The following is a 25,204-nucleotide window of genomic DNA, read 5'->3' on the forward strand; positions in this document are numbered from 1 at the left end:
ATATGGTTAGAGATCTCAGAGGACTATATAAAATACGGAAAGGCACAACTAGCCTCGTAGAACATAGTTCAAAACTTTTTGACTCAGCGGCAGAATGGATAGAAAAACTGAAAACATCTAAATGGGTTAAAGGAGATAGTGTCTCACTTGGCAATTTACATAAACTGATCCATTTTGCGATATCTTGCACGATGTACCGGATTCAATAGTAGATAGTTTTGATGAAAAGATTGAACCTACATCAGACAAAGAATTAATTTATGCCCAAATTCAGAAACATATGTCTAAATGTCCCAATGTAGATAGTACATTTTTTAATGGGACAGGCCCGAGATATAGGGTGCAAAGATGAATATAACAAAAGATCTATCGATCAAAGGCAACAGCAGTTGCGTTGCTTCAATTGTAATAAACCAGAGCACCCAAAGAAAATGTGTAGAGTTAAATATTGTGGAATATGTAAGAATGCGGATCACTATCGGCAATCTTGTCTGCCTCAGATACGGAAAGATGCGAGGCCTACACCTCAAAGTTCTGGGAGTTATAATATGAGAACTTTCCAGGTAGGTCATTTAAGAGGGCAAAGGGATTGGCAAAAGTTTTGGAAGGCCGATCAACAAAAAGGGTACAGATGATTAGTACGTGCCATAGTGGTCTCGTGGGGGATGCCCCAGAGCCCAGGCCTATAGTTTACGCAACAGTGGAGGACATTGATATCCCAGTATTTTTAGATACTGGCGTAAGCGTGAACTTGATGGATCACAATTTTTATCAATCCATGTTCTCACATTAACCTTTGAAACCGTCAATGAAGACGGTGTGTGATGTGCAAGCCCATTGATTAAATACCCTGGGTTGTGTTCAAATACAGTTTCCTCTTGGTGACAGAGTATTAATATAACTATTTTTGGTTATAAAAGGGGCTGTGTTGGGCAACAGATTTTTGCTGGGTCATCCTGCATGTAGGAGACACAAGATTTCAATCCATGCGGGTGTTAATGGGATAACGGTTGGAATACCTGGTGATTTTCTTCCTTATGAGGACATGATTAGAACTGAGGGTATGGAGATTATTGAAAAAGGGGATGTGTTTGGCAGTGCTAATGGTGATGATTCTGGGGTTATGGGGAGTGGTAATATTAAAACCCACACTGGTGATACGGGGAATAACTGCGGTGATGCTATGCAGCATATTGGAGTCCATGGTGGTAACAATTTTGGTGAATGGACAATGGTATTATGGGTGGTGATACCGATACTAATATTGATGTTATTTCTGATACTAACAATGGGGTGGATGTAATGAGAACCAAGGGTGGTGATGTTTATGGGATTGTGGAACGGGGAGGTACTAACCACAAATATAAAGGTGTTTTATCAGAGGATGTTGTGTTAATGCCAGGTTTAAAGACTATGGAAAAAGTCAAGTTGAGGGAAGTGAGAAAACCCACGCGGATGTGTGTGTTATTGAAGGTAGCGAGAAGGTAAGAGGGAATATCAGCATGGCATCCGTGAACAGTGTATCAAAAACTGGGGTTACATGGTTAGAATTATTAAACTGTAATGATACAGTTAGGAAATACCAAAGGAATACATATGTATTGGATCTCCAAGATTGGAGTAGTGATAGTGGTTCAGTGGCTATCATAGAGGGGAAACCTAAGTTTTCAGAGGCAGAAATGCAATCAAGGAAACAAATATTTAGAGAACATTTAGCTAATGCAGATTATAGTGAGCATGTTGAAGTGATAAGCGAGCTCTTGGCAGAATTTGGGGATACAGTAGCCTTACAAGGTGATAAACTGGGATTGACTAATGTGTTAGAGCATAAGGTAAATTTGGAGAGTGGCACAAAACCTATTTATATTCCTGCATACTGTATACCTTTCAAAATCAGAGAACAGGTAGAGAAAGAGGCCAAAAAATGGGAGGAAGAAGGAATCATTAGGCCTAGTGTGTCTCCATACAACTTTCCCTTGTTAGCAGTGCCTAAGAAGGACGTTTCTGTCCGTGTATGCGTCAATTTTAGACGTTTAAATGAAAAGACAATCCCTGACCGTTATCCAATCGCGTGCATACCAGATCTTTTTGTTGAAATCGGGGGACATAATATTTATAGCTCAATTGATTTGGCGCAGGGTTTTCTGCAGGTCCCTCTTAGTGAAAGTAGTAAGGAATATACGGCTTTTTCAGTGCCCAAGGGACACTATGAATTTACGTGAATGCCATTTGGTTTATCGGGCAGTCCAATGACTTTTACAGGGTTGGTAAATGCAGTTTTGCATGGGTTATTGGGTAAAAATGTTTTTGTATATATGGATGATATTTTAGTAGTAACAGACACGATCGAGCAATAACTGGAAGTGCTTACAGAAGTACTTAGGAGGCTTAGATTAGTGTTCATTCTTGAAAAAGCAAATCACATATCTAGTCCATGTCATATCTAAGGAAGGGTTTAGAGTAAATGACGATAAAGTCAAAGCAATAGCGAATTTTCACACCTCGAGATCAAAGAAATAGATTAAGTCATTCCTGGGTATCGCCGGTTTCTTTAGGAGGTTTGTGAAAGGGTTTTCTAATATAGCAGCTCCCCTAACAGATATATTGCGGGAAGGCGTTCAATTTCAATGGGGGGAACCCCAGTCGGAGAGTTTTCAAAAGCTTAAGGACGCATTAATGAATTCCCCTGTTCTGAAGTTTCCAGATTTTAGCAAACCATTCACATTACTGACTGATCCAGCCAGGAGGGTATAGGTGCTTGCCTTATGCAAAAGTTTGATGGGAAATTCCATCCCCTAGCTTTTTACAGCAGGAAGTTTAGGACAAAGAGCAGCAATGAGAGATCAATGGCTACCATAGATAAAGAAACCTTTGCCATAGTATCAAGTTTGGTTAATTTTAAAATGCCACTGATGGGGAATAAAGTAGAAGTCCTTACAGACCGCAAGCCATTATTAGATCTTTTTAACCCTTAAACACCTATTGGATGTATTAAACATCAATGAAAATTGTCTGTCGGGTGCTTGATTGATGTATGCCACGTCGACGCAAAGTAATTTTTTTTTATTTGCGGAAAAATGGTTATAGGCCTACTAGGCGAAAACTTTTGAATCACGCGCCTTGAGGGATGCTGGGAGTTCATGAATCAAGCTGTTGTTTTGCTTACAAGCGTTACTCAGGTGCGCATGTGTGAAATGCTTTCTTCTTGCACCAGCAAGCATCAGCGACGCGTCGTCCGGGAGCGATCTTTTGCCACAATCGTGTTTCGCAGAACTTTTGCGAGAGTTTGAGTATTTGTGGTGGTACAAGACGTACATAGAGATGTCTGAACGTCAAATGGAACACGAAAGGCGCGTTTTACCTCTCGGGAGGGATCGTGTGAGACGTATTTTGGACTTGGATGCTGGTGATGGACCAAGCACCCAAGATGACCTAGCTCCTCAACGCCGTTCCGTGCGGCCTAGTGTGGCCAAAAGTGTTCAAGCACCACATCGTGTGCCTTTTACAACCCCTTGGGAGCATCGGGGTGTCCTGAGGGGTATTTGTAGGCATTTGGGAGGCCTCGAACCAAAGGACATAGACAATTACTTGTTGGAGCTTGATCGGGAGCAGGTCGCAAGTCCTCATTTTGATGGCGGTTGGTTATCTAGTGACGAGGATATCACTCCCAATGTTAGTGATGATGAATATTTGCCCCCAATGTCCGTACGAGGGTCACATGCTGAAAGTGAGTTTGAGTTCAGTGGTTTTAGTGCATATGAGGGGGAGTCTGAGGAGGAGGAGGAGTTGTCGTCGTCTAGTTTTGTTGTCGATGACGACACAGAAAGCGAGGGCCTAAGTGAGGGAGATGGGCCAGTGGGGGGGTTCGAGTGCGAAACCGTGCCCGAGCACATGTACATGCACGGGTACGTAGAAGGTCAGAACGGCGCGCCAGCCAAGGTGAAGGCCATTCGTCCGAGAGCGACGAGGGGTGGTCGGAGGACCCCACCCCACCTAACATGCACCCACTCATGGCAGCACCTGGGCTCACCGTACCTGTTCCTCTCACTGCTCTGGGGTTCATTCAGCTGTTCCTTACGTGGGAATTGCTGGAATACCTGGTAGCAGAGATGGCAGACTATGCTCGGTACTGCTGTGATGAACTACGGACGACGTTGTCATATCGCTGGTGGGGCTGCAACCTCACGGACATGGCTCATTTTTTGGGGCTCCACATTTCTTTTGGAATGATGTCTGCTGCCAACGTCAGGCAATATTGGAGGCGGAATTTTTTTTAAGTACGCCCAATGTGCCCGGCATTATGGCCCGTAATTGTTTCCTGGCATTGGACAGGTATTTCAACCCCTTCAACCGAAGGGCCATACCCCGGAATAACCCTGATCACCTCATCTTAGTCCGCCCAGTGTTGGATTACATTCGTGAACGGTGCCAGTTTCTCGTGGTTCCTGGCAAGAACCTTTTGTTAGATGAGGGGATGATGCCTTACAAAGGACGTCTGAGCATTAAAGTGTATAACCCCAAGAAGCCGAAGAAATATGGAGTGAAACTTTTTTTAATTCGGAGTCCAACACTGGATATGTCGTGGACTTCTCGGTGTATTCCGGGGTCTTCTCAACGCTGCATGACACTATGTTCGGTCTTGTGGATCGTTTTCATAACCAAGGATACCACCTGTTTATGGATAATTATTATGACTCGGTATCCCTGGCCCAGGAACTGTATGAAGCAGGTGTGCACGTCAGTGGTACCCTTCGGTTGGTGTGTGGGGCCCTGAATATCCTCAAGAGTTTCGCTAGCCAGCCACAACATCTGGCAAGAGGAGAGACAGAGTGGCGGCGGAAGGGAGCTGTCTTCGTCATCTGTTGGAAGGGGGTCCGACTCGTCCCCATGATTATGACGAGTCACGAGCCCATCCAAGAAGAGGTCATCCAGCGGAAGAAGACACGTCGGCAGGGCCAAGATATGTATGAGGAGTTTCGTGTCATTGGGCACTACAACAGGCACATGGGAGGAGTTGATCTCTTTGATCAACTCATCCAGTATTATCCCTTCGCCAGGAGAACCAGGAGGTGGACACAGAAGATCCTCAAATACATTCTTCAGTTGGCCCTCCAGAATGCCTACATCATCTACTGTGAGTATTACTATTCGGACCTCTGGAGGTTGTCCGACACCCAGTTTCTCAAGGTGGCCGGGAATGCCCTCATCAACTTTAATCCTGATGAGTGGCCTTCCATCACCGCCCCCCTATCCCGAGTTCCAGATCTGCCCCCAGAGGAAAGGGCAGATGTTAGGAGGGCCAACTTCGGTCATCCTGCTCCTGCCCCTGCTGACGCTGCCCCTGCTGCCACCACCCCTGATGCCGCCGCCCCTGCTGCCACCGCCCTTGATGATCCTGCCCGCGCTCAGATTCCGACTTCTCGTCGTATAGTGGACCCTGTGTGTCGGCTGCAGCCAGAGGATCACACACTGGAGCTCCTACAAGGGCGCAGGCAGAAATGGTGCCGGGTGTGCCATATGAATGGCAGAAGGAGAGACATTCGGGCTTCTGTTGCACCTGCAATATAGCTCTTTGCAGGTTCAGGGAGTGTGACCGCAAGTACCACAGTGCGGTCATATATTGGAGTGCGCCTGCCCTTGGGACAACCGAGGACGCAGAGGGCTGCCGCCCTTCGGCGGCCCATCAGCAGTACAGTAAGGGCGCGCATCTCCCTCCTCCACCTGTACCTCGTCATGTCTTGAGGAAAAAAATGCAAGCCTCTTCAATGGAGGAGGGAGACAACAAGAATAGAACAAAGAGTCAGGACTAAGAGTGAATATTCTGCATTGATTTTATATTTAGTTTTATATTTACTACAAGTTTTTATATCTGTATTTATTGATGTTTTTTATATTATTCCATTTTATGCAAAAAGAATAGTTTTTCACCTGTATTTCCTTTTAGTTATTTATATGTATATATGTAATGTATATATATATATATATATATATATATATATATATATATATATTATAATATATATATATATATATATATATAAGCCATTCTAGAGGGCTTATAAACAACTTTCCCAAGAATATCTGAACATCTCAGAAGACGCCAGGAGGTCGTTAACGGTCATTTCTCTCTCAGATGAAGAAAGCGTCACCTCCCCCCAAACATCCCCCCCAAAACCCCCCGTTCGTTGGTTCTTTAGCGTCACCTATATTGGCACCCATTGGTCAATAGGCCTAAGGAGAGGTGCCGCAGCCAATCACACACGGGAGGGAATATATCGGGAGTTGTGGGGGAGTAGAGGAAAGAGAGAGAATGCCAAGGTTTCCCCTTGAGGAAGGCAGTTAGCCGTCGGTCAAGCAAATGGTGGACGTGCCGTTTCCCCCTCGTGCCCTCTGCCGGTTCCTCGCTCGTCTCAATCCCGCTGGTACTATAGATATTAAGTTCATTTCACTCGGGCCCTTGTGTAAATTCATTAGAATATAAGACGGTGTTAAATTAATCACTGAGCGTTTGATTTCTGCATGACCCACAGTAACTTAAGAATCCCACAGCGACCCAGGTCGGGGTCATAATTTTGGTGTCAGGTGTGTGGGGGGTGCGCTGCGAAGCGCTAATTAACGTTAAATATAGCGATCTGTAGGGTACCATAATGTGCGTCGTAATACAGTGCAATACGCTAATTGGTCAATCGTTAACCAACTGTGGTCGTTGAGGTTGTGCCAACTTGATAATTAACCGCAAAAGTGAAACAGTGAGGTACAATGGTGTATATACACAAGCACGACGGGCCCAGATGCCTGACAGTGATGCTGAGAGCGTGAGAGACGCTAGAGCGGTAGAAATTAGCCTGGTAAGGGGCGAGGTAAATCAAAGAAACAGACGAGCAATATGCAATTTTTAAAGCGTTCCTGGAATGGAGACAGTGTGGGGGCGGGAACCGCCACGAACGTGAGTGACGCGAACGGTGCCGTATCGTCGGAAGTTCCGAGCCGCGATAGCGAACTATATAGCACTACGTCCGCGGGAAACATTAACAGTGGGAATTGGAATGCTCGTTCCCGCTCAGAGGACGGAGGGTGCAATGCCACCTCCGGCTACCGGCTGTTGTAGCGCCTGGCAGTGTAGTGACGAAATTCTGTTCTTTCGATACTGCCCATTCCCGAGTTCGACAATTCCAGATCCAAGGAGGGCTTGCTTGTCGATCGAAGCCTTCGTTGAAAGCTGGAAAATGCTACCGCGGGCTGGACCGACGCTCAGCGGGTTGCGCAGGCCACCGCGCGAAGATGATCGGGGCCGCGGCCCGCAGAAATTATGTCTCGAAGGGGTGATGCGACGAGTTGGGAAGCGTACAAAAGCTTCCTTTTCGGACTTTCGCCCTGGACGTAGATGAAAGAAGAGAAATGTGGCGCGCGTTATTATCCGGAAAATCCAGATGGGGGAGACCATCGCCAAGTTTGTCACCCGGATTTCGAGGCAGTATGACAGTTTGGCACCGGAGACGGAGCGGTCGGAGGAGAACAGAGAGAACTTCTGTCGACGGATGCCTGATAAGGACTCTCCCCAACTCCGTAGCTGCGTTCCTGTCGGGACGCATGGAGCCCCTTGAAGACGTTGATTGTCCCCAGGACAAATAGCGCTGGATAAAGAAGTGCCTCAAAGAGCGGAGGGGATGACGCTTGTCCGACCCCCCACCCATCGTCGCCGCCGCCAAACCTTCCGCACCCAGAAAGCGCGTTCTACCCACCCAACCCAGATCCAGAGGTGGCCCCCGGCCCCAGAGCCAAGCGCAGAGGGTAACAACGGAGAGCGTGGATCTGACCGGCGGGCTCTGCTGGCAGTGCGGGGGGAAGGGGTCACTTGCGCGCGGCCAGTGCCCCTCCTTACGGTCAGTGGGATGTTATGGGTGCGGGGCGGTGGATCACCTGGTCAGCCAGTGTACAAAAAAACGGCACCGCACCAAATCGCGGGCCCCCTCCCATAAGAGGAAGGGGAAGGCCGCGTGGAAGGGGAGGAAGGCAAGTGCCGACAAACCATCCGCCTCCGGCACTTCAAGGCCCAGCGGCAGCCGCGACCAGAGGAACGACAGAGGGCCCGATCGGAGCGATGCCACCTCCAGCCAGCAAGTGAGAGGGGACCTACCCCCGCCCCGTGGTACTCCCACTGGCCCCGGGGTGAGTGCTTCGGTAGGAGAGGCTGGACGCCCGTCTCCCTCCGCCCCTCCCTCTCATGAGGATGGAGATGGAGCTGTACCTATTCTAGAAGTGGGAATAGGCTCAGAAAACCACAACGCATTATTAGATAGTGGGGCATGTGTCTCTATGGTCGAGGAACACTTAGTGACGGGCGCCATTTCGGCATCGAAAGGGTATCTAAAACGTTGCAACATGCCGTGGCATACCATCGTGTTGCAGAGAACAGTACAGCAAACTATCTCCCTCGGTGGACGAATGTTCACTCACAAATTCTATGTGGTGCCTCCACCACCACCTCCCTGGTGTTCCCATTATACTGGGAATCGGGTTCGTGAGCAAGCACCGAGTGCTTCTCCTTGGGGTAGGGGGAGGAGAGGTGAAAGTGGCGGTGCCAGTAGGAGAGGGACAGTTACCAAACGGCGGGTCTCCATACTGGGGAAACAAAAGAAGTTGTCCGAATTGCCCTGGCCGCCAAGGGGGATACGGGAGTGGTGCCCGCTAGCCCTGAGGTGGGGGAGGTGATCCCCCCCGCCTATCTCCTACTCCCTTCCCCTCGTCCGGCAAGGAAACTACAAGAGGGAACTTGGTGTATATAAATCCCCATAGAAAGTGGGCAGACTTTATGTTGCCTGGTGTCGCTACCATCGTCGATGGCAAGGCAACTGTCCCTTTTTGTAAATGTGAGTAGTATTGAGATTAGAATTAAGTAACGAGTCTCTATGTGATTTGGAAGTGTGTTCCCTTGTAGAAGCCAATAACGCAGTGTCGGCCTTGACTACCCAGAGTCAAGGTCACGGCGAAACCCGGCTTAGAAAATTATTGCAAACAGCTGCTAAAGCAACACCTTTGAATTATCATAGTTGCGTAGGAGAAATAGTAACGGAATCTCAAGACACGATGGCGATAGGAGAGCCTCCAGGGAGAATAGATAAGTTACCTTTTAAAATAGAAACAGGAGATCATCCCCTATCCGAAGTAAGCCTTACAGAACACCTGCCTGTCATGAACAAGTAATTGGGGGAAAAGATAAAACAGATGCTGGAATAGGGTATAATTCGGGGAAAAAGTGAGTCTCCCTGGGCTTCTCCGATCGTTTTAGTTAGAAAAAAGATGGCTCTCTCAGGCTGTGTGTTGATTATAGACGATTGAATGCCATTACCAAGGACAACGCCTATCCATTGCCCTCGATCGAGGAACTTTTGCTTAAAGTAAGGGAGAGTAAATTTTTCACCACATTGGATCTTAAGTCTGGCTATCATCAAATACCCCTTGATAATGAGAGTAAAGAGAAAACGGTGCCTTTCGTTATAGCGAATAATCAGCTATATGAATATTTTAATTTCCTTCCCTTTGGATTAAAGAACGCCCCTGCTCATTTTTCACGAGTAATGATGTCTGTGTTAGCTTCTATAATTGTTGGCCTTGGGGTTTTTGTATATTTAGATGATATCATTGTAGTTGGTGCTACTGTAGAGGAGCATAAAGGTAACCTGATACAAGTTTTGGAAGCATTAAGGCGTCATGGGATGAAAATAAATTTAGAAAAATGTAAGTTTTTCCAGGCCGAAGTAGAATTTTTGGGTCACCTAGTAACATCAGAAGGCCTTAAGCCTTGTGCCGATAAAGTTGTAGCAATTAAAGAATTCCCACGACCAAAACATGCGAAGATGTAGCCAGCTTCCTCGGACTCGCGGGTTGTACTATCGGAAGTTCATTAGGAACTTGGCGGACAGATAGCGAGACCGTTAGATGCATTAAGGAAGCAAAAAAAAAAAACCCCTGATTTCCAATGGAATGAGAAAGAGGAAGAAGCTTTTCAGAAATTAAAAGATGCCCTAATGAGCGACGAACTCTTGGCTTATCCGAGGTTCGATCGCCCCTTTTTTGTGACCACAGACGCAAGTGATATTGCGATAGGAGGAGTTATCTCCCAGATTGACGATGAAGGTAATGAAAGACCAGTTTGTTTTGCATCACGCGCATTAAAATTAAAAGGGGCAGAGAAAAATTATAGTACCTTCGATCGAGAGAGCTTTGGCGGTCTTATGGTTGCTGGAGAGACACCGTTATTTTTTGCTGGGGACACAAAATAAAGATTTTCACAGATCATCAACCATTAACATATCTGTTGAAGAAGAGCAAGATTACAAATCGCCACGCCTCGATGGATCGAGCGAATTTTAGAGTTTGACATCGTAAAAGATTGAACATATCCCAGGGAAAAGTAATAGGGTGGCTGATGCTCTCTCCAGGAACATCATAAGAGTAACAACTCGTGCCGCAAGGCGCAAGGAAGAACGACAAAAGAAACCTCGTGACGTTGGTGGCGCAGGCACTGCAGGCGATAGTGCCAGCAACGTTCCGACAGTTCCGAACAATGACAGTCAAACAAACGTAAACGCGACGCGCAGAAAACGGGAATCTCGCAAGCACTCTCAGGTGGATGAGAATGCCCGAGGCGGTAGGGGGTCAAATGCAGGTGGAACTCCGTCCGGGGGATTCCAGAATAAATGCCCGGAGAATGAAAGTGTGTTGTATTTTTGTGGTTGGAGTGTGCGAGAATTGGTTGAAAGTCAGTGTTCTGAAGCTTGGATTAGCCAGATCAAGGCTTGTGTGAAAGGTGAGAGCAACGAGTTCCCGAGTTCTGTGCATCTGTCAAAAGACGCCTTCTTCATTGAGGGAGACGTCTTGTTGTGTAAATATGAAAAAAGGCCGGAGATGTCCGAGCCCGAGTTCGTTCTTCCCTCGAGCCTTAGTAGAGAGAGCCATACACATGAGTTCATGTTAGCCCTTATGCTGGGCATGTAGGTATAGAAAGATCTCTTAGAAGAGCCCGTGAACATTTCTTTTGGTTGGCATGCGTAGGGACATAACTGGATTTGTAAGTAATTGTCATGTATGGTAACATGATGAAAAAGCACAGAACGGTGATTCCGAAGGCCCGATTATGGCCTGTGGTGCCGGTGAAGTGGGATAGAGTGCATATGGATGTAGGTAGGACCACTACCTTCAGTGCAAGGACAACCTAGATATATTTGTGTATTTGTGGACGCGTTCAACGCGTTTCACACATGTGTGCGCAATGAATAGACAAATCGGCAAAGGAAGTGGCTAAAGCGTTGCATTCCCTAGTAAATCGATTTGGGTGTCCCAGAATACTAGTGTCGGACAACGGCCGTGAGTTCGTAAATGAACTAATTCGCGAGTTTACGGCCCTCTACAAGTAGATCATGTTACCATCGCGGCTTATCGCCGTCTGCTAACGGACTCGTTGAGTCTCACAACAGAGAGGTAGGTCAACATCTTGTAAAATATCTCATCGGGGATAATCCGACTTCCTGGCCGTCTCTGTTGCAGAAGGCTGAGATGGCTATTAATGCCGCATATAACAGCTCGATTAGGGACACCCCCTTTTTTCTTTTTTGATGTATGGACAAGACATCCGACTGCCGTATTCGGTGGTCTTGGACCCTCAACAGATGCCCCTTTATACGGTGGAAACAGTACCGGGTGTGGTTTTGTAACGCGACTCGACGTGTGTTCCAAGCTACGCAAACGTCTGCTGTTGAGGGCAAACGAAAAGTACCGCTTGCGGTACGACAGGACGGTTTCGAGCTCACGATTCCCCAATACAGGTTGGAGATCGAATCTACGTGAAGAAAATGCAACTGTCGAACAGCTCGAAAACCGTCATATCTGGGACCGTATCGTGTGAAGGAGATCAAGCACTCCTCTGCTGTTGATCAGCATATTCGCACAGGGGCTGTGAGCGAGCACCACCTGTCGCACTTACGTCCGGTTGCTCGAGGACAGCGTAGTGTTTTACACCAATAAACCAGTACCCCCGTACCCGGGTTGTTGGCCGGGTGGACCTGGGAGACGAGTCAGAATGAAATACTGGAGCGCAAGTGGGCGCCCCACCGAGAGCACAAGACCGAGCTCCCGAGGCCTATGTCATACGTAAATGCTGTTGCAAAGTAAATGAAAGGGGTCAGTGAAACAGAGTCTGTAAATGCCAACCCACGTCTTTGCCTAGGATTCAGAATCATACCAGTTGTTTATTTTTTTTTATTTTATTTCTTGTTATCTCGATCAGATTGAAATGTGTCACGAATTTATGTTGTTTGATATAACTTGTCCAAATTATTTTCAGAACAAATGTTATTACCTGTGGATCATTATTCTTATGTGTAATTTTGTTTTGATGTGTTATGTTGCTTATGTACGTTATTTTTATATTTGATTTGTTGTTTTTATTTTGTGTTAAATTTGTCGCAACACCGATTCCATCCTATTTTATCTTTCATAAATTACCACTAATGCTTTGTAAAAAGTTTTTTTTATTTTCACAGATGATGAAATTTTTGTTTGTTTGTGCCTGAATTTCCAAATTTATTTCTATGGTTCTTTAGTTATTTTTTGATTTTTTTTATGTGATAGTAGTAAATGCACATTGATGTTCCAGGAAGATTTTTTTTTTTTATTTTCGTAAAATTCCATTGCATTATTTTTGTTCTGTGTATGTTTAAATTATGTTTTTGTTATTTTGAAGAAATTTAATAGATTAACGTGATACAATGTCATTAAAAATGGATGCCATGTGTCGTGATTACCAAGGGCAGTGGCTGAATGTGTGGAATTTCTGTCTTTTTGTTTTTACCATTTTGTTTTGATTATGAACCTGAACTTATTGAATGATTTCTTTTTTTTTGGGGTTTTGATTCTGTTCCAGGAAAGAGTGATTGTTCCTAATTTTTTTTAAGATCTTATGACGTTGTAAGACGTGTTTAATTTACTTGTAAACTTTGGTTTGTACACACGTCAAATGGCCCCCTTTAAGATAGTTAATTTGAATTTAGATAAATCAGTACCTTGAGAAAAGAGACTCGAGATGGGACAAGGCAGAGACTATAGCTTTGCGAGGACGCAAAGGAGTTTGGGGAGGAGTGATAAGCCATTCTAGAGGGTTATAAACAACTTTCCCAAGAATATCTGAACATCTCAGAAGACGCCAGGAGGTCGTTAACGGTCATTCTCTCAGATGAAGAAAAGCGTTCACCTCCCCCCAAACATCCCCCCCAAAAGTTTCGTTGGTTCTTAGCGTCACCTTATATTGGCACCCATTGGTCAATAGGCCTAAGGAGAGGTGCCGCAGCCAATCACACACGGGAGGGAATATATCGGGAGTTGTGGGGGAGTAGAGGAAAGAGAGAGAATGCCAAGGTTTCCCCCTTGAGGAAGGCAGTTAGCCGTCGGTCAAGCAAATGGGTGGACGTGCCGTTTCCCCTCGTGCCCTCTGCCGGTTCCTCGCTCGGTCTCAATCCCGCTGGTACTATAGATATTAAGTTCATTTCACTCGGGCCCTTGTGTAAATTCATTCGAATATAAGACCGGTGTTAAATTAATCACTGGAGCGTTTGAGTTTCTGCATGACCCACAGTAACTTAAGAATCCCACGCGACCCAGGTCGGGGTCCTATATATATATATATATATATATATATATATATCTATATATATATATTATATATATTATATATATATATATATATAATATATATATTTTTGGTGGTATTCTTGGGTAAGCAAAAAATCTAACATTCTAGTAATATTCAATCATTTATCTTCATTTTGAAACAAATTGGAAGTCTCTAGCACAATATTTCGATTTATGGTGAATTTAAGAAAAAAAACTTTTTCCTTCCCTCCACGTGCTTTATCTTGGCCGCAAATTTCCGAAATGCTTTAGTCACATTGTCGTAATATTTGCACAGCTTTATATTAGCCTTTATATAGAGTTCTATATATGAAAATGTGCGCAAATTTATGTAAAATACAACAAAAAGTAACTCATGGACGTAGCTTTCATAATTTTTGAAATATTTGCATATAAATAACGATAAATAGAAAAAATTCGACATTCGGTCAACTTTGACTCCACCGAAATGGTCGAAAAACGCAATTGTAAGCTAAAACTCTTACAGTCTAGTAATATTCAATTATTTATCTTAATTTTGAAACAAATTGGAAGTCTCTAGCACAATGTTTCGATTTATGGTGAATTTTTGAAAAAAACCTTTTCCTTCCATCCGCATGCGGAATCTTGGCTGCAAATCTCCAAAATGCTCGAGTCACATTGTCGTAATATTTGCACTGTTTCATATTAGCCGTTATATAGAGTTCTGTATATGAAAATGTGCGCAATTTCATGGAAAATACAACAAGAAATAACTAATGACTGTAGCTTTCATCAATTTTGAAATATTTGCATATAAATCACGTAAATAGAAAAATTCGACATTCGGTCCACCTTGACTCAACCGAAATGGTCGAAAAACGCAATTGTAAGCTCAAACTCTTACAGTCTAGTAATATCCAATCATTTATCTTCATTTTGAAAAAAATTGGTAATCTCTAGCACAATATTTCGATTTATGGTGAATTAAAAAAAAAACTTTTTCCTTCCCTATGCTCGCTTATCTCGACAGGCAAATCTCCGAAATGCTTGAGTCACATTGTCGTAATACTATTTCATCCGTTTCATATTAGGCGTTATATGGAGTTCTATATATGAAAATGTGCGCAATTTCATGTAAAATACAAAAAAAAAAAATTAATGGTTGTAGCTTTTATCATTTTTTAAATATTTGCATATAAATCACGATAAATAGAAAAAATTCGACATTCGGTCAACATTGACTTGACCGAAATGGTTGAAAAACGCAATTGTAAACTAAAAACTCTTACAGTCTAGTAATAATCAAGCATTTATCTTAATTTTGAAAAAAATTGGAAGTCTCTAGCACAATATTTGGATTTATGGTGAATTTATGAAAAAAACATTTTCCTTCCCTCAGCGCGCGGTATCTCAGCTGCAAATCTTCGAAATGCTTGAGTCACATTGTCATAATATTTGCACCACTTCATATTAGCCGTTACATAGAGTTTTAGATATGAAAATGTGCGCAATGTTATGTAGAATACAATAAAAAATAATTCATGGTCGTAGCTTTTATCATTTTTGAAATATTTGCATATAAATCACGATAAATAAAAAAAAATTCGAAATTCGGTCAACTTTAACTCGACGGAAATGGTCAACAAATGCAATTGTAAGCTAAAACTCTAAAAAAAAAAAAACTTTTTTTACGTCCGCGCGTTACGAATTCATACATAATTTTGTGATAATATTTTCTCTGTGTTGCTTTGATAGTTTTACAATGTGTTATATACCAAAATGATCGCAATTTAGTGTACAATACAACGAAAAAAAATTAACTCATTAGCTTTAACCGTTTTGCTCACAGCGCGATTTGTATACAATTATATATGAAATATTTTTTTCGCGCTGTCATATATTCCAATATTCATATATGATAATGATATGTTTTTTTTTCATTTTTGATGGTTGCATACTAAACTTCAGGCAATGACAAAAAAAGGAGCCAAAGATGAACTCTTAATCCTGAAAACTAAGCATGCTGTGATAAAAAAAAAAAACTTTTTTTCCGCTTTGGCGCTCACTCCTGAACCCCGCCAGGCATACGGGAGATGATTTCTGAAATACTGCTTAGGCGTTTAAGGGTTAATAAGCCTGATTTGTCGCCTAAAAGAGCTTGATGGTTTCTAACTATCAGAGATTTTGATGCAAAGCTCAAATATAAAGAAGGCAAATTAAATGTAGTTGCAGACGCCTTTAATAGAAGTTTTTATGACGAAGGATTTCAAGTTGCACAAGTCACTAGCGAGTCTATACAATGGGATATGGGTCTCATAGAGCAAAGCCAAGATGAAGATGAGATTCTGACAGACGCAAAAGCGTTTCTTAGAGGGGAATTAGTCAGGAAACGTTATAAGTTGCCTTTTTCAGGTTTGGAATTAGAAGGTAATCTATTGGCCAGGAAAATTAAATATAAATTGAGAACCAGTGAAAGTAAAGGAGATACGACACAGATCGTAATTCCGAGTCCTAATTCCAATGGTTTTGGATAGAAAAAAACGTATAATGAGGTTTGTGCTAAATACATTTGGAAAAACATGGGGGAAAGATGTGGAAAATTTTGTGATAAACTGTACAGTATGCAATGCATGCAAACCTGCAAGGATAACTTCATGCAAATTAGGGTCATATCCGATACCATGAAGAACTTTTCAGAGAATACATAAGGATATCATGGGAAATTTTTGTGAGTCTAGATATGCAAATAAGTACTTGTTAGTAATAATAGATGAAATTAAAAGGATAGTAGAATTTTTTTCCACTTAAGCATAAAACGGCTGAAGAAGTAGCCATAGCATTTTTCAATGGTATCATTTGCAGATATGGCAGAGAATTTGTGAACAAAACTTTAGAATGTTTAGCGGAAGTCATGGGGATACAGAAAGTAACAATTATTCCAAACAGACCTGAGGCTAATGGGTTGTGTGAATGAGCGGACAGGAAAGTGCTCGAAGCTCTCAGGAACACTGTAGGTGGTAATGATAAGAATTGGGACAGATATATTGATATTGATATTGTTACACATAGTATTAACATTATGGTTAGTGATTCCATTAAAATGTCTCCATTTGCAGCTTTGTTTGGTTGCCCAGCACGAGGCACATTTGATCTGTTAACTATACCTCATCATGGGGAGGATACGATCGAATCATTGATATCTACAGCGAGAGAGAGACATGCTTGTCTCAGCTGTAATCTCGAAGCCGCGACTCGAGAGATGGTAGAAAGAAGTAATAGTAAAACAGCTGGTCCCAAGATGAATGTTGGAGACAGGATATTTTTAAAAATCAACGTGAGAAACTAGCTGAACTACAAATTAGGTCCAAAATTTGAAGTTCCTTTTAGAGTCATTGAGGAAAAGATTGGAAACAGATTTGTAGTCTTAGAGGAAAAAACAGGTCGGTTGAAATTAACACATATCAAAACTGAAAAGAGTTGGTTGTGGTAATTAATATAATGTCACGCAGTTGCATTTTTTTTGTCTGGTTTTTGCAAATTGATGGTGAAATGTGTCTAATGCTTTTTTTTCTCTTTCATTTCTTCTACTATTTTTTTTATTACGCGCAAACTGCGGCGTTTTGGCATAAGATTCAGAGGTCAATATTTTAGGTGGAAAGTTGGTTTGAAAATATGGCAAATTTCTGTTAAGCTGAGGAATGTGATGATAAATATGTGATAATTCCTGTGTGTATGGGATTTTGGGGCTTAATTTTTGAGTTTTTTTGGGGGCTAAGTTTTTTATGTGGCTATATTCTTTGGCGGTGGTTTTTCTTGTCGTTATATTTTTTTGGTGGTGATCTGAGCTTTTATGAGTCAAGAGGGGGTTATTGGGGTTTTACAATTTTCACCATACATACTACACTAGTGAACATTGAAAGAGAAACAGAGTCTTTGCTAAGTGAACTTAAAAGCCAAGTAGAAGCAGTTATAGCAGCCTAACGAGGGAAAATTTCAAGGGAAATATTGCCGTTAGGAACTTTGGAGTCAACTTTAAAAGATGCAGCATACGAATGGGGATCAAATATTATTTTTACGGGAGATTTGCTTTATAGATACTATGGGATTTTAAGGGTACGGTTATCAGATAAGGGAGTTACTTGTTGATATACCAGTTAGTGGTAAAAAACCGTTTCATAGCTATATATTTAGACCATTTCCTAGTACTTTCAAGGGGTCAGTAGTGGTTGGACAGGGGTAGAAGTTATGTATATATTAGGTGAAGAATTCCAGTCCACGGCAGTTGACTATAAAGTAGGGTGTGTGTTAGTTTATGATAGATACACGTGTGAAAGTAAGATATTTACTCTACGACGTATTGACCTGTCAGGTTGTGAACTAGAGTTAGCTCACGAGGGTTTACCGACTCACTGTGACCTTAGAGAATTCTCTGACCCATATCAAGTAATATCAACGGAGACAACGACAGCGGTCTTCTGCACCAGATGCAGGATTCCTACCATATGCAATGGAGACAACAACTCACTCCTTCTACAGGGGTCCCAGCTGTTCGATGGTTCCTGCCACGTTATCTCGGACTGGGTTATGGTGCTTAGCCGTCGTGTCTACAACTCGTTGACGAAAGTGTTCATGAAACACTTACATGGAAACCATGAGGTGGTTCAAGTTCTGCCTACAGTGGAAACTGTTACAATCCCACCGTTGGAGGATAGTGATGAGGATGAGTTTTTCTTCAACGAACGTTACACAATTCCAGTGATTGTGGTTATGCTAGCCATCATACTGATCACAATTTGTGCATTAGGAGTTCTTAAACTTCTGTGCATCCGGCGAGGCACAAGGGTTCCAGCAACGGAGGTAGCCCTAAATCATGTGGCGAATCAAGACATTATACACTAGTTTCTGTTGTGGTGTGCGACAGGAGTGCACAAAGGACATAGGTGGCCAAGCCATATTAAAAGAAAAAGCAAATATGTTGGTGAATTGTTAAACCTCAGCTTTCTTTGCTTAGAGACAAGAGAGGGCCTAACGACAAGCACTGGTTTCCTCGAAGACTGCTGAAATGAAAGAACTGTTTGAATTGATGACCATGCAATGTAAGGCTGGTGATCTGTACAGCCTGGGTGAAACTTGTGGTTGCTATGTAATTTTTAAGGCGTGTCCGGATGTGTGCATATGTTTGTGCGTGTAACAATGGGTCCAACTGTCCGAGATCGGAGAGAAAAGGTGACACTCTCCTTAGATAGTGATAAGACAAAGGACGGCTTTGGAGGTCTCGGGGTCAAAAAAGCCCATTGTAAAAGATGGGTTCATGGCATTATACAGGAGAATGGGATTCTCTAAAAGACTTGACTATTTAAATGTAGAAACTAATAATTTGTGAGTTTTGGGAGAGATTACTTAGTCTAATTCAGAAGAACAGAATTAGAGCATACAGCATCTTTTTTGTGGGTTCAGACTTTTCCGTTTTGGTCAGAACTTAATTCTTAATATTATGTCATTTAATCACTTTGTTCCATATCATGTTCAGCTAGTTTGGGAAATAAAAAGTATATTTTTGTATTTACGAGAATTCATTAGCCTAGCTATATCTTAGCTTAACACCGCTTGCAGAGAGAGCCAGCAGCCAAAGGTAAGGGAGTTGTCGCCTGTTTTATTTTTAGTTTTTAACCACTGCCGAATGGTCGAATATGCTCGGCAATATATACTATATATATATATATATATATATTATATATATATATATATATATATATATATATATAGAGAGAGAGAGAGAGAGAGAGAGAGAGAGAGATAGTTGCTAAGGAACAGTATGATCAATTACTTCTATTTCCAGTACCATGCCCAGTTCCGTACACTGACGTGGGAGGAAAGTGTCTCTACTTCCACACTGCAACAAATGACACTTGGCTTAACATGGAAACATTGTGTATTGGACTTGACGGTCACCTGCTCAAAATTGACGACGCAAATTTATTTTACGACATCGTCAATCATATCAAAGCCGAAAGTAAGGTTTTAATCTTTATAGCACATTTTTTTTAAAAGTAAGATTGTACTGAACTGGTATTTGAAGTATGTAATATCTCTAATGCAAAATATACTGCCAGACATAAGGCTCAATGCCGTCATTATGAAAATAACTTATATATGAATTAAAGAGCCGAAAGAGGGGAATAAAGAGACTTTGTCCTGAACACACTGAATTTGACAAGGTTATGAGAACCACATTAGGTAATCTAATAATAACCGGTTTAATAGATTAGGATGGTGAAATTCTAAGTATACTTAAATAGTAAAAGAGGGTTTGGAGTCAAATCAAGAAGAAATGATTATTGAGGGTTGAATTATTACCAAAGGTATGGATAAGAGACAAAGAAGGTGGATGTTGTTAGCTCAGGATAAAAAGAATAGGTGGAAAAACAGTGGCCTGAGGAACCCCATAAGATAGGGAAAGGAGCAGGCCTCGCATCATCAACAGGAACAGGTATAAGCTGAGTGCAATAAAACTAGAAATAGCCCACAGAGGAGGACTGAAGTCATAAGCCAGACGTTTGGCTGACTAAGACTAATTTTAGAGTCTATGAAATAAAAGGATGCGAACAGGATTTAACGATGAAATAAAAAATGGCAGTAAAGCTAATGAGCCTTTTGTTTGCAAATTCCTTAAAGTATCAGGCAAAAGGTTTTGCTGATCCTTCAAGATTCAAGAACCATAATGACCTTATGATTGGGGAATACTGGATTGGACATAGGGCCAAAAAGTGTTAAGTAGGAAGATCAGGAACACTAGGATAGGTGAGGAAAGGTGAACAGAAGAGTGGCTTTTCCAGTAGACGTATGCAGGAGAGGAGAAGTTAGATTTGGCAATGGAGCAGAATTTGTTCTTAGTTGGAGATCTGACTGGGATGTGAGGTTTCTTCTTACTCAGACGAAGCTTAATGGTCCAGTATTCCTAATAGATAAAAAAGTCAGAGAAGCTGCAGAGGCAAAGGCTAGGGATGACTCCTGTATCCACTCCGTGGACTGGATAGTGAAGAAGATTTCGTGGGCAAGTCAAGGATGAAGAATGCTAGACATAAGGTTGTGATGACCATGGAGATATGTAGTGTGTTTGAAAGTTGCCAATTTCTTTGAGGAGAGAAAAGGAAGGGTCTTATATCCTGAAAATCAGTGTATGTAGATGAAATGGAAATAGTGTTGTGCATGCTGAAAAACCGAGGATAGAGAATTTCGTCATGTGGGTTAGAATAAAGAAAAGACCGATAGCAAGAGCTATGGTAATTGAAAACAGACGTAAATAAGGTATCGAAAGATCCATCGACAAATCATTTTCTTGTTTTAGTAGACTGTCATACCGTACGTGATTGTTTTGTAAGGATTTTATTCTTTTCTACCCTCAGAACCTGACACGACCTACTTCTGGATTGGAGGCTCTGACGCAGCCACCGAAGGGGACTGGAGGTGGACAGACTATACCAAAGTCAAAATGGGTACTCCTTTTTGGGGAGTAAATAGCACTGTATACCCACAAATACAGGAGCCTCAGGGAGGAACTAAGGAAAATTGCATTTGTATGAACAAAGATGTGATGTTTTACTTCCATGACTACCGATGTGACCACGAATTTGCTGGAATCTGTGAACATAATGAAAGTTGAAAATTTTGACGCTGATTATCAGTTCTGAATTGGGTAATAATGATTTTATCATTATAATCCGTTTGAAATTTACTGTACAAGTGCTTAATCAGTTATTTTTAGATACTTTTTTGTCAAATTTTGGTTCTCTTATTTAACTAATCCATAAAGACTTGTAAGAGACAGAGACGAAAATAAATTCACTGAGGGAAACAATCATTGTTTGCTTGAATGAGAATTTTAGCAAAAGGGAAATGATTTTCATTCTCATTCTCAACCTTCTTTGATTCTCAGTACTTTATCTTTCGAATGGAATTCTTGTGGTCCTGTGATCAAGACCACGGCTCCATTCGATAGTCCTCTTAATTCCCTTTCTTTGGGGATACGAGGTTCTCAGAGTGGAAAAAGGATCCAAAAACATAAGGAAACAAGTAAAAAATGTTTCTCCGTCGCAATCGAGTTTTCTGTACAGCCGCTACAGCTGTACAGAAAACTGTACAGCTCAATGGCTTTATCAAAGCCATTGAGAACTGATCTATCTTTCAGTGGTCTGGGTATAAAGCTGTATGAGCCGCGCTCAACGAAACTTTAACCAGGAACCGATGGTGTCTTGTAATATATCGCTGCCGGAAGCACGATTATGGCTAAATTTAACCTTAAATAAAATTTTAAAAAATCTACTGAGGCTAGACGGCTGCAATTAGGCATGTTTGATGATTGGAGGGTGGATGATCAACATAAAAATTTGCTCTCCTCTAGCCTCAGTAGTTTTAAAAATCTAAGGGCGGACAGACAGACAAGGCCGGCATAATGGGTTTCTTTTCAGAAAACTAAAAAGGACGTCGAGAATTCCTTGCAGCAAAAGTTTCCTTTAATCATTACCATTCAATATATACATACAAACACACACACACACATATGTATACATATATAATCCAATAATAACTCACTGGTTACCGACGAATCCTTAACAGTAGGCGACGCATGTTCGATTCTATCTACTTGTAAATCTGTAGTGATCATTTTGACCCTTACTGAGAACTGAACAGTAGACCTCTTCTGGAATTACTCGATCCAAGTGAATAAGTGCTTTGCTCCCGAAACTAAGCCGTTTTCCATCACAAGCAACGAACCTGTCTCTGCTTCCTTCATGCTTTAAATGAAGCACCATGGATGAAGCCCATATGCAAAAATTCAACACTACCAGCCGTCAAATTCACCTACACAGAAGTCTCACCAGCAGAACATCTGATCTGCTCCACACTACACCATTCTGTTCACTCTTGTGCTTCCTGGATATAAAGGTTCTTAATTTCCAAGACCTCTTTGATCACGTCTACCCAACCCTTTGAAGGTCTTCATCTCCTCGTATGCCCCGACACTGCAGGATTATACACTGCTATCACCAGCCTATCGTCCTCCATTCTTCCCACGTGACTGAACCATCACCAAATTGATCCATCCATTCCTTCATATCCTGTTTTTCACATTTCCAGTTATTCTCGCGAGACAGTCACTATTCAACACTTCACCTCAAGTCTCAACTTCAACTTTTCTCTTTCATTCATATTAAGCACCACTCATCACTTCCTTGATGAGGAGTATGTTCTGTCTAAATCTTTACATAGCTTATGTGTGTATAAATATAAGCATACATATATATGTATACAAACACATGCACGCGCGCGCACACACACAAATATATATATATATATATATATATATATATATATAATTATATATATATATATATATAGATATATATATATGATATATATATATATATATAAGAGAGAGAGAGAGAGAGAGAGAGAGAGAGAGAGTTGATTAACGCACAGTTTGATCAATAACTTCTATTTCCAGTACCATGCCCAGTTCCGTACACTGACGTGGGAGGAAAGTGTCTCTACTTCCACACTGCAACAAAAGACACTTGGCTTAACATGGAAACATTGTGTATTGGACTTGACGGTCACCTGCTCAAAATTGACGACGCAAATTTATTCTACGACATCGTCCATCATATCAACGCCAAAGGTAAGGTTTTTAATTTTAAAAGCACAATTTTTTTAAAGTAAGATTGTACTGAACCAGTATTTGTCAGAACAATGAATTTGACAAGGTTATGGGAACCCCATTAGGTAAGCTAATAATAACCGGTTTAATGGATTAGGATCGTGAAATTCTAAATAAACTTAAATAGTAAAAGAGGGTTTGGAGTCGAATGAAGAAGAAATGATTATTGAGGGTTGAATTATTCGCAGAGGTATGGATAAGAGACAAAGAAAGTGGATGTTGTTAGCTGAGGATAAAAAGAATAGGTGGAAAAACAGTGGCTTGAGGAACCCCATAAGATAGGGAAAGGAGCAGGCCTCGCACCATCAACAGGAACAGGTATAATCTGAGTTCATAAAAACTAGAAATAGCCCACAGAGGAGGATTGAAGTCATAAGCCAGACGTTTGGCTGACAAAGACTAATTTTAGAATCTATGAAATAAAACGAAGTGAGCAGGATTTACCAATGAAATAAAAAAAGGTAGTAAAGCTAATGAGCCAGTTTGTTTGCAAATTCCTTAAAGAATCAGGCAAGAGGTTTTGCTGATCCTTCATAATTCAAGAACCATATTGACCTTATAATTAGGGAATACTGGATAGGACAGGGTCAGAAAGTGTTAAAGTAGGAAGATCAGGAACACTAGAATAGGCGAGGACGTATGCAGGAGAGGAGAAGTTACATTTGCAAAAGTTGTCAAGAGCATTACTTGACAATGGAGCAGAATTTGTTCTTAGTTGGAGATCTGACTGGAATGTGAGGTTTCCTCTTACTCAGACGAAGCTTAATGGTCCTGTATTCCTAATAGATAAAAAAGTCAGAGGAGCTGGAGAGGCAAAGGCTAGAGATGACTCCTGTATCCACTCTGTGGACTGGATGGTGAAGAGATTTCGTGGGCAAATCAAAGATGAAGAATGCTAGACAAAAGGTTGTGATGACCATGGAGATATGTAGTGTGTTTGAAAGTTGCCAATTTCTTTGAAGAGAGAAAAGGAAGGGTCTTATATTCTAAAAATCAGTGTATGTAGATGAAATGGAAATAGTGTTGTGCATGCTGAAAAAAAGAGGGTAGAGAATTCCATGTGGGTTAGAATAAAGAAAAGACCGATGTCAAGGGCTATGGTAATTGAAAACAGACGTAAATAAGGTATCGAAAGATCCATCGACATATTAGTTTCTTGTTTTACTAGATTGTCATATCGTACGTTATTGTTTCGTAAGGATTTTATTCTTTTCTACCCTCAGAACCTGACATGGTCTACTTCTGGATTGGAGGCTCTGACGCAGCCACCGAAGGGGACTGGAGGTGGACAGACTATACCAAAGTCAAAATGGGTACTCCTTTTTGGGGAGTAAATAGCAGTGTATACCCACAAATACAGGAGCCTCAAGGAGGAACTAAGGAAAATTGCATTTGTATGAACAGAAATTTTATGTTTTACTTCCATGACTATTCATGTAACCACGAATTTGCTGGAATCTGTGAACATAATGAAAGTTGAACATTTTAACGCTGATTATCAGTTCGGAATTGGGTAATAATGATTTTATCATTATAATCCGTTTGAAATTTACTGTACAAGTGCTTAATCAGTTATTTTTAGATACTTTTTTGTCAACTTTTGGTTCTCTTATTTAACTAATCCATAAAGACTTGTAAGAGACAGAGACGAAAATAAATTCACTGAGGGAAACAATCATTGTTTGCTTGAATGAGAATTTTAGCAAAAGGGAAATGATTTTCATTCTCATTCTCAACCTTCTTTGATTCTCAGTACTTTATCTTTCGAATGGAATTCTTGTGGTCCTGTGATCAAGACCACGGCTCCATTCGATAGTCCTCTTAATTCCCTTTCTTTGG

At 41.7% G+C, this 25,204-nt stretch overlaps 1 protein-coding gene across 2 annotated transcripts in view; it reads left to right on the forward strand.

The window, feature by feature from the left end:
• Positions 1-25,040, forward strand: part of LOC135224600 (uncharacterized) — a 33,681-nt gene extending 8,641 nt beyond the window's left edge. For both annotated transcript variants that reach the window (XM_064263760.1, XM_064263759.1), the window contains 4 exons: positions 19,487-19,660; positions 21,054-21,224; positions 23,153-23,326; positions 24,589-25,040. In XM_064263760.1, coding sequence (XP_064119830.1) covers positions 19,487-19,660; positions 21,054-21,224; positions 23,153-23,326; positions 24,589-24,845 — 776 coding nt within the window. In that variant the 3' untranslated portion in view covers positions 24,846-25,040. The remainder of the gene's footprint in view (positions 1-19,486; positions 19,661-21,053; positions 21,225-23,152; positions 23,327-24,588) is intronic.
• The last annotated feature ends 164 nt before the right edge of the window (positions 25,041-25,204 follow it).

This window comes from Macrobrachium nipponense, chromosome 12, assembly GCF_015104395.2.
Source record: "Macrobrachium nipponense isolate FS-2020 chromosome 12, ASM1510439v2, whole genome shotgun sequence".
Lineage (NCBI taxonomy): Eukaryota > Metazoa > Arthropoda > Malacostraca > Decapoda > Palaemonidae > Macrobrachium > Macrobrachium nipponense.